General features: G+C 42.2%; 1 protein-coding gene across 1 annotated transcript in view; it reads left to right on the top strand.

Annotated features, from left to right (window-relative positions):
• Window positions 1-15156, top strand: part of JARID2 (jumonji and AT-rich interaction domain containing 2) — a 210418-nt gene that overhangs the window by 175177 nt on the left and 20085 nt on the right. The window contains exons 7-8 of the mRNA XM_063160161.1: window positions 7206-8223; window positions 12126-12628. Coding sequence (XP_063016231.1) covers window positions 7206-8223; window positions 12126-12628 — 1521 coding nt within the window. The remainder of the gene's footprint in view (window positions 1-7205; window positions 8224-12125; window positions 12629-15156) is intronic.

Below are 15156 nucleotides of genomic sequence, written 5' to 3' on the forward strand. Positions count from 1 at the left end.
ATATTCCCTCCTTCACAATGAAGGTACCTGGTGGGAGATGTTTTTAGAGTTCCATGTTACTTGGTTAAAAGTTAGCAAAAATATTCAGCAAGAGATTTGTTTCAACCTAACTTGAATTCGGGTGTGGAAGTTTAGCAGACCAGTGTTCCAGTGTTTGTGACTGTCCTTATCCAGGCTGGGGCTGGGTTAGCAGAGTACCTGCACCTGGGCAGTGCAGTACAGAAAGCTTGCTGCACTTCAGCCCTTTGGGGTGTTTTGAGGGGAGGTGGGGAGCAAGGGATGTTGATTTGATTGGTGGTAGGTGGGGTTTTTTGTTGGTTTGTTTGGGGGGTTTTTTGGAGGGATTTTGTTCTTAGTTTTGCTGCTGTCGTTTTTGTTTGGTTTGTTCTGGTTTGGTTTTTATTTTTGGTTGGTTAGTTGTTTGGCAGTGAGGAATTCTCAATGCACTGATTGGAAACAGTCTTCACCTGCTGACACCTCAAGATTTTTCTTCTAAGTGGTCTAACCTGGTCTTCAGGGGAGCTGGAATTGCCATCTTGTAGAGGGCTGTCAAGGCCTTTAAATGACACCTCTGAGTCAGGCTTGCAAATTAAAAATGGCAAAAAGCAAAGCAGTGATGCTCTTGCTGAAGAAATCTTTAATGCTGTGTGTTTCAGTGGTGGTTTAAGTTCACCTGAAATGCCTCCACCAAATTTGTATTACCTTCTAAATCAGATTTGAGATCCAGAAGGCTATTCACAGTGTGTCTGTACCTCTCTAAAACGTCAGTTCTTTATTCCACCATGGCAATTTGCCCTTATCTAAGCATCAGTGTGAATGTCTGCCTTCTTTTGCATCCTTTTGAATTTCTTTTTTGTGATTACCAGCATCTTATGGTCCTTGCTGTGACATCCTCTGTCATGAGCTCATGGCTTTGAACGAGTTCCCAAAACATAAGACTGCAGTTCTTAATTCTTTTAACCTACTGGAACACTGGTGTGAAATGCTTTAAAACTGTATCATCAGAGATTGGTTGGCTGAAACTTTTGTGAAAGTCAACTGCTGCCTCTTCTGAAGGTAGTTCTGAAAGGAAAAAGACAAGTGTAGAACAGTTTTGTCCACAATCCAAGTGGTTTTGCTTCAGAGTATTAAATGTTTTTGATTGTGTGGCACACAATGGAGAAAAATATAAAGTGATGCCGTACAAGCAGCAGTCACACCACATGGACACATCAGCAAGGGTGGTCCCCAGGGTTCAGAAAATAAGGAGAGGTTTAAGTTAAGATGATGTGGGTTTTCTTTTTTTTTCTTCCTAAGAAATGATTAGACCTAAATTTTCTTCTGCAACCCACAGTAGCATAAGTACTTTCTTAAAAATTTTAATGAAAATATGACTCTAGCTAATTAAAGGTGGGTTATATGTTTTGCCTGACAGAAAGCCTTAGTTTTGTACACAACTTACCAGTTATGGGACATTGCTAAATTTCTCTCTGTTGTCCTGAGTCTTTGACTTTTTTCAGTATTTTCCAAAAGGAGATTTTTCTCCCAGGGTGCCAGCCACATGTTCTTCCTTCTTCCACTATATTTTTGCTCCTTGATCACTGCATTTGCATAGTTTATTTTTGTGTGTTTTTGTTTTGTGAAGTCTTACAGAAAATAAAGGCAGAATACTAGAAATTGCCAGAGATGTTCTTTTTTCCTCATTTTCTGTTTTGATGTCTTTCTTCTTCTGGTGTGCCCTTGCACTTGTCACAGGTTCCTTATCTCTTTTGCTTTCTCCTTTGCCATCTTTCAAAGTCTTCCTACTTTAAAGGGTTGTGAGCAAAGGAAATGTAGTTCAATGGGGCCCTCTCTTGGCCTTAAATGGTAATTTACCTCTGCACTACTCATAAGCACAGAACTGTTTTTATGAATGAATTCAAATCAGTTGCATAACTTGGATTTGTTTGGTACCAAAAGTGTTCTCAGTGTTGCTAATGTTGCTCTTATCACTGTGGTTGCCATCTAGCACGTTGTTTATTTTTTTGTGTATGGTTTTGGAGGCCGAATCCTAGATGCTGTGCAAGGTGTGTACGTAGACCAGTTCAAATATAAGAAACCAATTGCTGCAAGACAGCGCTGGTCCTGTTTTTTAATAAAGATAAGAAAAATTTGAAATCTAACATAACATGTTTTACTCCAGGGCAAGTGTTCTGTGAAGAAGAGAAAAGAGTGGTCTGAATATGTCAGCAAAACTAGGAAGATAGCTGAAAAGCAAATATGAGATTATTCATATCCTTAGTTTCACCTTTTGGCTCAAGACTTTGCATCATGTACAGCTAATATCAGTCACTTTATTCCTACCAGGGGACACACCTAGATGATGAATGAAAGACTGTGGATGTTGTCCCCTGGACTTCAGTGAAGCCTTTGACACCATTTCCCACACATTTTCCTGGAGAAGCAGGCTGCTCAAGCTTGGATGGGTGCACTCTTTGCTAGGTTAAAAACTGGATGGCTGGGCCCAGAGAGTGCTGGTGAATGGAGTGAGATGCAGTTGGCAGCTGGACACCCGTGGTGCTCCCCAGGGCTCAGTGTTGGGGCCAGCCCTGTTTAACACCTTCATCCAAGACCTGGGCAAGGGGACTGAGGACACCCTCAGTCACTTCACACACAACACCAGCAGGAGCAGGAGCATTTACCTGCTGAGGGTAGAAAGGCTCTGCAGAGGGATCTGGAGAGGCAGGAGAGCTGCCCAGCAGAAAAGAACCTAGGGGCACTGTTTGACACCTGGCTGAACAAGAGCCAGTCTGTGCCCAGTGATCAAAGGGCCAACAACAGCATGCTGGCCTGCACCAGCCAGGATGACACCTGTGTGTGTACAGAGTGGCCAGCAGGAGCAGGGCAGTGATTGCCCCCTGTACTCAGCACTGGTGAGGCCACACCTTGAGTGCTGTGTTCAGTTTTGGGCCCCTCGCCTCAAGAAAGACATTGAGGGGCTGGAGTGTGTCCAGAGAATGGAAATGGAGCTGGGAAGGGTCTGGAGCACAAGCCTGTTCAAGGAGCAGCTGAGGCTGTTGAGCCTGGAGAAAATGGGTTTCAGGGGTGACCTTATTGTGTTCTACCACTGCCTGAAAGGAGGCTGTAGCCAGGTGGGGTCAACTCCTTCCTCTTGATGACAAGAGATAGGACCAGAGAAAATGGCCTCAAGTTGCACCAGGGTAGGTTTAGACTGGGTATTAGGATAAATTTCTTTGCAGAAAATGGGGGGGCAGATATTACAATGGCCTGCCCAGAGAAGTGATTGAGTCACCATCCCTGGAGGTATTTAAGAGACTGTTGGTATGGCACTTACAGGCATGATTTATTGGTGGATTTGGCAATGCTGGGTTAATGGTTGGACTCCATGATAACTTTGAATAAAAATTCAAAATATTGTGCTTACCATCTAAGATTGGAGGTTCTGTCCTAAAGCTGATGGTGCTCATGACATGTTTTGCTTTGAATAGAAGCTGTGAGGGTATTTGCCATTTTCCATCAGCGCTTTACTGTGTTCTGTTCTCAGCCCCTGTGTCACAAGCCCTTGCTGCAGGAGTGCCCCAGGTGGCCCTTCAGACTTCTGGTCACAACTTCCTCAGAAAAAATCATCAGCAGGCTGGAATGACAAGGTGCCTCCATGCAGCCTGACTGCTCACACTGAGGTTTTGTCTTGATTATACCTGACAGCACAGTAATACAGCTATAGCCTCCTGAAACCTTCTGAAAGCCTCCTGTAGAGGAGGCTCCACCATGTCCATTAACAGCTTCTTCCAATGTTTTCCTTTTCTACTAATGAGCAAGTTTTCCTAGTTGTGCCTCAGATCATTTTAGACATTTAATGAGATTTTTTTTCTTCCTGCTTTTCCCAGTGAACATAGAGCATTTACTGTCTCTTTTCAGAGGAGCTCCTTCTGCATCCGAAGACTGTTACAGAGTTGTCCCATAGTGATCTCTTTCTGAGTAAGACCAACTCCCTCGGCTTTTCAGCAACAATCTTATTTTCCAAATTTTTGAACACTTTGTGTTCTTTTAGACTTGCTCCTCTATCTAAATCTTTCCCTCAGTATGGCCCCAGTGCTGGGTCCAGCTCTCCTTAGGAAAAGCCTCCTACCCTTTCCTTTCAACATCCTTAATAATAGTTCTCAGAAAGTGATTTGTGTGCTTTGTATTGCCATTGCATTTTGCAGCTCACTGCAGTCCCCAAATGTTATTCTTCCCCTACATGTATATGATTTGTGTCTCCTAAATATAGCACTTCCTCTTACTGTAGAAACGTTCTGAAATAGGTTCTTCAAGATTTTGATCTTGTCCTGTGAGTGATTACAGCCTCTTCCTTCCAGGTGTGTTTCACTATTTTACAATAATGAAAATACTTGCTAGAACCAAGGGAAAGCCAAGTCCCTGCAGAAAGATATGTGAAGTGCCTTCCTAGGACAACAGTAAACTATAGCAATGAAAACTTTTCTTGAGGATGACTTTATTTAGTCCCTCATGTTGCCACTTTAGAGTAATTATGTCTGGGATGTGTCTGAGGAGTTTGATGGAATGGTCTGTTGGAAGATGATTAAATTTGATAGATTTGCTATTTGACAAAAACCTGGATAGATTTTGTTGGTTTATTTTTAACATTATTTTGTAATCATTTGTGTGTTTGTAAATTAACTTTGATGATTTGTTCCAAAATTATTTTAGGATTGGAAATTAGGTAGACTCTCTGTCTACCCCAGCTTATTTCCAGGAACCATGCCCTAAGTCATTAATGTACCTTCCACCTTACTGGGGTTGCTATCCTATCCTTTTTGATGAAATGGATTATGTTCTGTACCTGATAAATATTCAGTCAGTGGCACTTCTGGTGAAGGTTAATGCAAAAGAAGCAGGAACACTTTAGTCAGGCTATTTGTTTTCCTTCCTTGTGTGGTGCTTTATCTCTTCCATTGTTTGTTATCTTGTATTTTTAAGGCATTTATATATTGTTTTCTCTTTGAGTTTCTTGCTAACTGAAGTTTCTTTAGGTCCTTGGCCTTTTTGATTTTAATATGTGTTTTTTCTTTTTCTATATAGTTGCCCTTAGTCCCATAATTGTGTTACCACTTTCTACTGTGATCATTTTCTAATTTTCCAGTTGTTAGAGAACTTTGTCAACAGCCATACTGGGCTGTGCTTTTTACCTTTCCTCTAAGTGGAAATTGCTTTGGTTTGGATTTTTTCAGGTGAATTTTTCTTTTCTTTTGTTTTGCTTCTGGGGGCTTTTTGTTCCTTTTTTCATTTTTTTTAAAGTCTGTTGTCCTTTCTCTACTGTTGTCACATTTTAGAAATGAAAACCCATTTCATGATCACTGTCACCCAGATTACCTTCCAGTTATCAATCAATTCTTCTTTATTAGTCTAGGTAAAATCGTTAATCATTGTTCCTAGCTATTTATAAACCCAGGGATGTTCAATGCTTGTTGTGACTGCTGCAGGCAAGAGGCAGTGTCTCAGCAGCTCTCTACCCATGTCTGTTCTGCAGCATCAAGAAGTGCTGTACAAGTTCAATCTGGGCCTGCATTTCAAATACAGAGTACTGCTTAAATTTGAAGGGAAATGGGTAAATGCATTTCTGTTTGCAAGTGTTTGCTTTCCAGATGATACCTCATGCATCTTTGAAAAGCTCAAGGTAAAACCTCATGTCATCAGTTAACTGGATTTTCCTTAAGTGTTTCTGCCTCTCAAGCACAGGAAGGACAAGAATATGGATGGCTTTTAAAAGATCATTACTCCTGCTCCAGTTTCTGCAGTACAAAGGAGGAAATGTGCATGAACACACTCACAGACACACACGTGTATGTGTGTGTATGCAGAATCTTCAGGTTCCAGTTCCCCTCCCACAACTCACTGCATGCAAGACCACAGCACAGTATTTTCAGCCTCTATTTAATCCCTATTAGATAGTATCATTATTATATAAGTGACTGCTGTTGTTGCATTTATTTGAGAGAAGCTGCCATGCTTACAGATTTGGCAAGGATTTCAGAATCGCCCAGGAGAAAGTATTACAACTCTGCAGGAAGTGGTTTTACTCACCTGAGTGCTGATAAGGGGTGATTGTACCGTATGCTTTTACTTTGAGCACTTTTATCAATGCTTCTGACTTTTGGGTGTGTTTTTCTGTGCTCACAATCATTTAAGGAGGCAAGGAGTCAATGTTTAAAGTTGTGTAAATGCTGAAATTTGAGTTTTGTACTTCATTTTTAGTAGTGGGGTTTAGCTTTGGCAGTGCTGAGCAATCTCAATTCATTTTGTAGATGGGGATTGGTTTTGGTCCTTAACACATCTTGTAGGTAAAATACAAATTCTAGTCTCATAACTCGATTTAAATGTCTAACAGAAAGCAGCAGAGTCCAGCAATTCTAATTCCATTGATGCAATATGATCTAATAGAATGTGTGTCAGCAACATTGCCCAGATACCAAACTTGAAAAAAAAATACATTGTACTACTGTATACATTTTTTTTTATTTCAAATTATCAACTTCAGCAACAACATGCTGCCCAAGATTTAATATGTATGACAGACTGGATCCTTCATGACCATGCTGATCTGTTGGGTGCATAATGTGTTCCACATATCTTTTTATATGAATGCATGGATGGAAGGTAAATTGATTTGAATCTCGATGTGTTTTTTGCAAAAGTGCAGATGCCAGTTAGAGTAGATAATATATGCTGCCTATTTTGTCTGCTGAGAAGTAGTGAAATGTGTATCCACGTAAAGTTGGATGGGAGAGAGATAAAGTGTCTTGGGGGCCAGAAAAAGAGGTAGTGAAGGTATTAGTTTGTAAATCAGACTATCTGTTGTTCCTAATCCCATAACAGCTTTCTGGTAAACAAGGACAGGGGCAATGCAAGCAAAGGACCTCACCCTTCCTAATGTCAGAGGGTTTGTACCCTGTGAAAGCAAGACTAGGGTCTTTCTGGTAAATTAAAAAAAAAAAAAAACAACCTTTTTTTTTTTTTTAATTTGATTATTATAAATGCCTAGTCCCCTCTCTTACCTGTGTGCAAACCATTATGTGAAGATTGTGTGATGGGGCCAGGAGTCAGGACTGCAGAATATGGTTGTCCAGCAAATGGGAGACTGGGCCTGAGTGGTCATATTATTAATTTACTTTTCTGTTTTGTGTTTCCTTCCTTCTGCTCCTCCTACAACTCTTCTGACAATTCAGGTTTCTAAAGTCAACGGGGTCACTCGAATGTCATCTCCGAGTGCAAATGCAGCCAGTGCCAAAAAGATGAGAGAAGTCAGACCTTCACCGTCCAAAACTGTGAAGTACACTGCAACAGTGACAAAGGGAACTGTCACATACACCAAAGCCAAGAAAGAACTGGTCAAGGAAACCAAACTAAATCACCACAAACCCAGTTCACCTGTCAACCACACAATCTCAGGGAAAATAGAAAGTAGCAATGCAAAAACCCGCAAACAGGTGCTATCCCTTGGAGCATCCAAGTCTAACAATACCGCTGTTAATGGTGTAAAAGTCAATGGCAAGTTGAACCAAAAGACATGCACTAAGGAGGTGGGGAGACAGTTGAGGGAGGGGCTGCGCAACTCGAAGAGGAGGCTGGAAGAGACGAATCACATGGACAAAATACAGTCGCCCACCAAGAGAATGAAAGGGGCCGTCAACTTGGCAGAAGCTGCCAGCAAAAAGGCAGCAGTAGAAAAGCCTTTGCTCAATGGACACCTTAGAAAGGAAGTGCCAGAGAAGAGTTTGGAAAGAAATAGGCCGAAAAGAGCCACTGCTGGAAAGAGTACGCCAGGGAAACAAGCACATGGCAAAACTGAAAATGCCTCCTGTGAAAATCGTTCTACCTCTCAAGCGGAGTCCTTGCACAAGCCACAAGACTCAATGGGAAAGCACGAAAAGGGCAGTAGTAAGTCTGGGTGGGGGATGCTGGGGGAGATTCCCATCCTTAGGCCCTCCACCAAGGAATTTCATGACCCACTGATATACATTGAGTCAGTCCGAGCTCAGGTAGAGAAGTATGGGATGTGCAGGGTGATTCCTCCTCCAGACTGGAGACCTGAGTGCAAGCTAAACGATGAAATGCGGTTTGTGACACAGATTCAGCACATACACAAGCTAGGCAGGCGCTGGGGACCCAACGTGCAGCGGCTGGCCTGCATCAAGAAGCACCTCAAATCTCAGGGCATTACCATGGATGAACTCCCACTCATAGGTAAGGGCTGTGATTCCTTGGCCTTTTGCCGCTGCTTCTAAGTGTCTGTATGGACTTTATGCTCTGTTTGCCTTTGTGCTTAACCATGCCCCTGCTCAGGTAACACTGCAGAGCTCTGAATCTCTCTCTTTTTCCACTGGCCAGGCACTATGCAGGTAGGTTGTCAGAGAGCTTCCAGGGTGACTTTACATCGCCATTTTCCTCCCTGTTTGACCCAGGGGAAAAAGAAATCGCTCCATGGGACCTTGGTCTGCAGATTTCAGAATCTTCTTCTTTCTCTGCTGTTTATTTATGTGGTTGTATGACTATGTATATTGATAGCCCTGTTTTAAAGGTTGTTTCAGAATGTCTTTTGAACATTTCCAAAGATGTTTTCCTAACAGGTTGCAATGCTGCCAGGCTTTAATGCATTTTTCTCCCCGCCTCTTCCTTTAAAAACATTTAACCAAAGGGGAAAGAAAATATCTCAGAACTGACTTGTGTTTGGGTACTCAGACACTTAAAATCACAAATTCGCAGTGACCTGCTGACATTTAACAACCATTAAGTGTCAAGAATAGGCAGTAAAATGTAGTTGATTGCAAAATGGAGGTTTCATTATTTCTCCCAGCAGGTGTCTGCCAGGGCTAATGCCTGAGTGAGAATCACTTATTTAACAGAATTCTTGGTTTATGGTCTGCTGTCAGATATGACACGTGACAAAAATGTGACAATAGTTTGTAAAAACATGACAACAGCAGCATACAAATGAACTATTGGATGAGCTACTTCCATCTCTACTGCCTTTGCAGACACCACATAGTAAGAAACCCGTGTTTTTATTTTTTCTAAGTTCTTACCTTTGTTTTTGAGGTGTTTTGAGTCGCAAGCTCTCCCAACCTGCATGCTGCAACTCAAGGCTAGAGTTATGCCTTTGAGGCATGATCCGACCCAAGGCAGGCTTTCGGCTGGTTGGATTAAAGGAGACGCTTTTCTGTTTAAACGATTCACAACACTTCCCTCCCCCGCCTCCTCCTTCTTAAACTTTGTTTTATATCACATATGGTAAGTGAGGGAAAATGCATAAAAGCACACAAAATTATTGCAGACTTTATGGTAAACTGATGCAGGGCACAGCAGAGAAATAACAAAGTTTCAAGAAGGAGGAACGATAGCCGTGCAAAAACGTTCAAGGAAATCTGAAAATTAAAATCACTCAAGCAGCAATAAATGAACATTTTGTATGCCTAATGTATGCAATGGTTGTATGCTAATGGAAAAAAATAATGAATTACATTTACATTGGCAAGAGAGAGAAGAAAATGTGCAAGACAGCTCGATTAACGCTCCTGGAACAATGTTAACTTTTTAATGAAATACCTTATCTTGGCATTAAGATGGCATTACTGTTAATTATTTGTATTATTTAAGCACCTAAGAGCCTAATGAGTAGTCAAGGATTCTATTCTGCTGGGTGCCATATAACCAGAGCAAACAGTGGTCTCTTAAAAATCTGCATCCTATGTATCCTTTCTGTGGTTAATTTCCTACCTATCCTCTGTTTAAAATCAAAAACAAAATGGAGAAAAGAAGCTGGAGATCATCAGTGCACAACGAGGAAGAATTTGTTGGTTCTGTCAGGAAACATATAAAATAATCTGTTGCTATAAATGCACAATTATTTAAGTAGACATGCATACATAGCCCTTCTCTCCAGGCCAAATCACTTTTCCATTGAAGTAAGTGGGACTTTTGCCAATGGCTTGTGTAGTGCCAGCTTTTGGTATTAAATGCCTACCTGAAGATTTAAAATTTTCTTTTTTAAAATGAGCTTGCTCACTAAACAATTTAAAAGTATTCCTAACTTAGGAAAATTAAGGCAATTAAAAAAAAAAAGTTAAACACTGCTACTGCATAATGTGCCAGATCTCCTATTTAAGTCATTTTGCTATAGGTGCTTTCAAAGAACTCCTTTTTATGTTGTTGTTGGGTTCCCCCCCCCCCCCCCTTTTTTTTTTTTTTAATCTTTCAAGGAAAGTTTTAAGCAGCAATCTTAGGTCGATCCTGGAAAACATCAGTCTGAGATATAAATGCTTCCAAAAGTTATGACTGTGTGAAATGGAATTATAATTGAGAGCATTTTGCAAACCTTAGCTGTAGACTCTGGTTGAATGAAGTGCTACTCGAGCTCTAATACTGCAGAGTGATTATGAGTGATCATTCCATGATGCAGGAGAAAATTGAATTTTCAACAGTGCTGAAACTAGGACCTTAAACTGAGTGTGTGCTGGAGAAAACATATAATGGTAAATTTGGGCCACGCTTCTTTCCAAGTTTGGGAGTATGTTACCCAACTTTATGTAGATTGCTGAATCTGTTGGCGTGGAAAGCCATCTCTTGAGTTCCACCTTCAGCTTATTTGTGGCTTGCATGTAGAAACCACCGACCAACAAACTAAGAGAATCCATCTTGAAAGTTACATTTATATTATATTATGTATGGAAGATTAAAGAGGAAAGATAGAAAACTTTCCGAACTCATTTTGTTTTTTCTCCCCGCGGTATTTACTTTTTCTCAGCTTCAAGACCTTTTTATAACCTCCCTCACCCTATTCTCAAATGTACTAAATAGGATAAATTTGCTACCTCGTGGTCCTGCCTCCACCCTTAGATTCTACTCAAAGCCTTATGCTTGGTTTTGTCTGCAGCCAGACACCTTTGCCTTGTGCTGTGTGGGCAGTATAAATACAGCACAGGGTAGTTTGAAAAAAGCAATATGGCAGGATGATTTAAGATGATGTAACTGTGCATCCTACTGTAAATATTTACAATAATGTTGCTTCTTGCCCTTCTCTGTTGCAGTAGCATTTCTGAGTGCTCTGAAATGGCTGTGGCATGATGATTCTTTACTTTTCTCAAAGGCAAAGGGTAGACAGTGTGGCGGCAGAGATGTTGACGCTGGTTTTGTATTTATTCTCTCTTTCCCTTGAACAGCACCCTGTTGAATTGTAGGTGGTCTTCAGGCTGTTTCTTCACTCTTTCCACTGATGATTTATTTCTGTGCTTTCAGAGTATTTATGATGTTTCTTTTATTGTTCCTCATCCATTTGGCTGCTTTTTATGCTGCAGTTTGTGTAATTTTTTTTTTTTTTTGACTGGAGTGTGAAATGTGCTAGTCATCTTAAAACATACAAAACCAGAATGGAGTATAAAATATGGATGGCCTCAGACTGGAAGAATAATGTGTCTGGAACTTTTTATGCGGTTGCAGGCTCCAACCCCAAACAACCCTTACCTCCCTTTGTTTTTTATATGTAATTTATTACCTGTAGTGAAATTAATAATGTGCTCCTTTTAAATACTAACTTCATTCAAGGTGTTGTGCAGATATTAGATAATTGTTATTTCACCTGCAGAAAGGATAGGTATTTGTCTTTCTGATGGCCAGTACTCCAGCTTGGCACTGGTTTTGTTTATTCCTGGTATGACCCAGACGCGGACTGGTGGTGGGCGAGGGTGTGTGGGCTTTTACAGAGATGGGCAACCCTCATCTGCCCAGCCACTGGGTAATGACCAGGGCACAGATGCATGTTGAGGAGATAGCTTGGGGTGGTCTGAGAAAAGAAGGGCATGAAACTCAAGGAGGAGAGCAAACAGAATCACAGGGAAGGCTGTTGCAAGTAGCAGAATATAGCCTGTGAGTGAATTAAGCTGACAAAACAGTGCTGTGTGCCTCTCTTTAGCAGGAGGCATGTAAGAGAGGGACAATCCTGCTCTGGTGCCCAGGTGCCTGGAGCTGTCACATCTCCCATGTGCCCAGCCTGGTAGCACATTTGGCATGAACTGCCCACAGGTAATCTAATCCTAATCTCCTCCTGTGTTTCCCTTTCCCTTCCTCTGCTGCCTGGCATGTGTGCACCCCAGGAGGCTGCGAGCTCGACCTGGCCTGCTTCGTCCAGCTGATCAACGAGATGGGGGGGATGCAGCAAGTGACTGACCTCAAGAAATGGAACAAGCTGGCAGACATGCTGCGCATCCCCAAAACTGCACAGGACAGGCTGGCCAAGCTACAAGAAGCCTACTGCCAGTACTTGCTCTCCTATGACTCCCTCTCCCCTGAGGAGCACAAGAAACTGGAGAAGGAGGTCTTGCTGGAAAAGGAAATCCTGGAGAAGAGGAAAGGACCTTTGGAGGGACATTCAGAGAATGCCTACAAGTTCCATTCCTTGCCCCGGTTTGAGCCCAAAAATGGACTCATCAATGGCGTGGTTCACAAAAATGGCTTCCGCAACAAGTTAAAAGAGGTCGATGTCCCACTGAAGACGGGCAGGCGGCGGCTCTTTGCTCAGGAAAAGGAGACCACGAAGGAGGACGAGGAGGAGGAGGAGGAGGGAGTGCTTAGCGACTTACACAAGTGTATATACAAGGTAATGAGGCTGGCCTGTTCTGTGGAGCCGGTGGTGCTGGTGTGTGGGTGGTGTCTGGGTGCACGCCCAGCTGCCTGAGGGGAGCTGTGATGGGTTCCAGTGGCATCCCTGAGGCAGCAGGTATCATGGTTCTCATGGCCATGCAGTCTGGTGGCTTTACCCTGATGTGCCTGGCTCTTGCAGGATGTCTGGAAAAGCTGGGAGGCATTATTGTCATAACAAGATGCACTGGGCTCTGCCCCCCTTCATCTCCTTGTGAGAGGCTCCCTGAATACCTCTGCCCAATTATCCTTGCAGACACAGATTTTATTTTCATTTTCTAGTGACATTTAAAGTAATGTTCTGCTTTCTCATTCCTGCTTCTTGCAAATCTCTTGTTGAGTGAAGTAGTGCTGCACATCAAAACGAACATCACTGGAAATACTACTACATTTAGAAAGGGCAAATTGAAATGCAAACATTATTTTCATCCACGATGCCAGACTTTGCTCAGCACTAGCAGTCACATGGCTGCTCAGTCCTCCATATACCAAGTACATCCATTTGCAAAGGAATGCTGACTCTCTCACTGTATTTTATTTGGCAGTCTCCTGCTCTGGAGCAGGACTTGGCACTGCAACTCACAGTGCAATTTGGAGTTGAGTTGAATGGTGTAGCTGCGCTCTGAGAGAAATATAGCATTGAGTGTCCGTGCCCAGTAAAAGAATATGCTGTTCTTCCCCTTCCAATCTCACTTCCATCACCAGGAAATGAAGCCAGATAGCCCAAAATGACTTATTGTTAAGCTATTTAGGGACTGCATGAGCTCAGGACTTGGGCTTTAAAAGCCTGCTTCAGTTTTCTTTTGCAGTCTGTTATGATTTGTCAGCCCAAAAATTCTTTTTACTGGGGACTCTGGCCTCAATCCCACCTTTGAAAAGCAATCTCTTTGCCATGCTGCCCTTGAAGAGAAGCTTATCTAATGACTTTGTGAATAGTGAAGTGGCATTTCTGTGCTTAATATCCTCTGCTTAATGATGGTTAAATGAAAAACTTGATAAACCTTACCCTGACTGCTGCATGAACAACCTCAAACTTAGTGAGGGAATGCCTTTTTTTTCTTTTCCAGTGCAAGTCCCATTCAAAGTTCAGTAGATACAAAGCCACTCAAAAAGCAAGTAAGCAAGTTTGGGATTTGTGAGAAGTATCCCAATTAGATTTAGGAAGTAAAAAAAAAAAAGCAAGCAAGTAAAGTGTAGCTGGTATAACTAGTCTGAGTCTGCTGAGGACCAGGCCTTTACCCCAAAAGGCAGAGAGCTCCCAGAATTTCTGCTTGGTGACCAAAAAATGCTCTGGCAGTAGGGGCAGCATCAGAGCCTGTCTGAGTCTGACAATACCAGGTAGAAATACTTCTGTCCTGAGCATGGGAACACTGGGAAGTGTCTGTTTTGATCCCATCCCACGTTCTTTGTAGTGCAGAGACTGGGAGCTGCTGTCACAGGTGATGGACTGAGGGGAAGGCAGGGGGAAGCAAATCTCTGGTGGATTTCTGGAGAGATCCCTGCTGTGAAGCACCCTGTGAGACACGTGGTCAGCCTGAGTGCAGAGAGAGGAGTGAAGCTTCATTTCCACAGCACTCAGGGTAAAGCCCTGTAGGAGGACTGATGCATTAATACTGGTTATGTCACTTAGAGAAAGCCTCAAGACACAGAAATTACGCATTAAGCTTGATGCACCAGGGTAGCCCACAAGATGTAAAATTGATGTAGTTCATCACTAGGCTTTAAAAGACTGAGGGAATGTGGTGCTGGCATCAGTTGTAAGCAGAGAGTGCATCATGGCATTTAATGGAACAAGCCTTTTAAACCTGTGTGTGTGAATGGGGGAGTGTTCTTTGCCTAATAACATCTTCCTGAGAATATTTGAAATTCATTAACAGAACCTGCCCTCATATTAGTTTCCAGTTTCCACATATGATGGGATTGTAATGGTTCCTTTTTAAAGCACATTGCTAATTCTAATTAAAAATGAAAAACACACATAAAACAAAACAAAAATTAAACCACAATAAACCCATGTATGTGAAAAATGCCCAGGTCAATATCTTGAGGGCTGGAGGGAGCACATCATAATCATATGGCTCTAGTCCAGTTTAGGCCATAAAGTCTGTTCTTCACACTATGAAGAGGCCATACATTTAGGATTTCTCACAGCAATTTCTGCCGTCAGCACATGCTTGAGCTGTTTTTAGCAAGAGACATGCAGTCTTCCAGGAGCAGTTACCACCATATCACATGTCAAGGTTAGAGTCAATCTCCTTTGTGTTAGGCTGACTTTCTGCCAGGACTCCCAAATTATTTTCAGTGTCTCTCCTTCCCAGGCTGTGAGGCTTGCTGTGCTTTTAGATGTGTGCTGCAGGCTGCTGTGCTTGCTTGCTTTACTCCCCAATAAGTGGTTTTTCTACCTGACGATTAAAATGTTGTCATTTCTAAGTGTGTGAGGTAAACTGCTGACATCAAAGCAGCATCTGATGCAAGATTTTCACACTT

This window comes from Melospiza melodia, chromosome 1 (genome assembly GCF_035770615.1).
Source record: "Melospiza melodia melodia isolate bMelMel2 chromosome 1, bMelMel2.pri, whole genome shotgun sequence".
NCBI lineage: Eukaryota > Metazoa > Chordata > Aves > Passeriformes > Passerellidae > Melospiza > Melospiza melodia.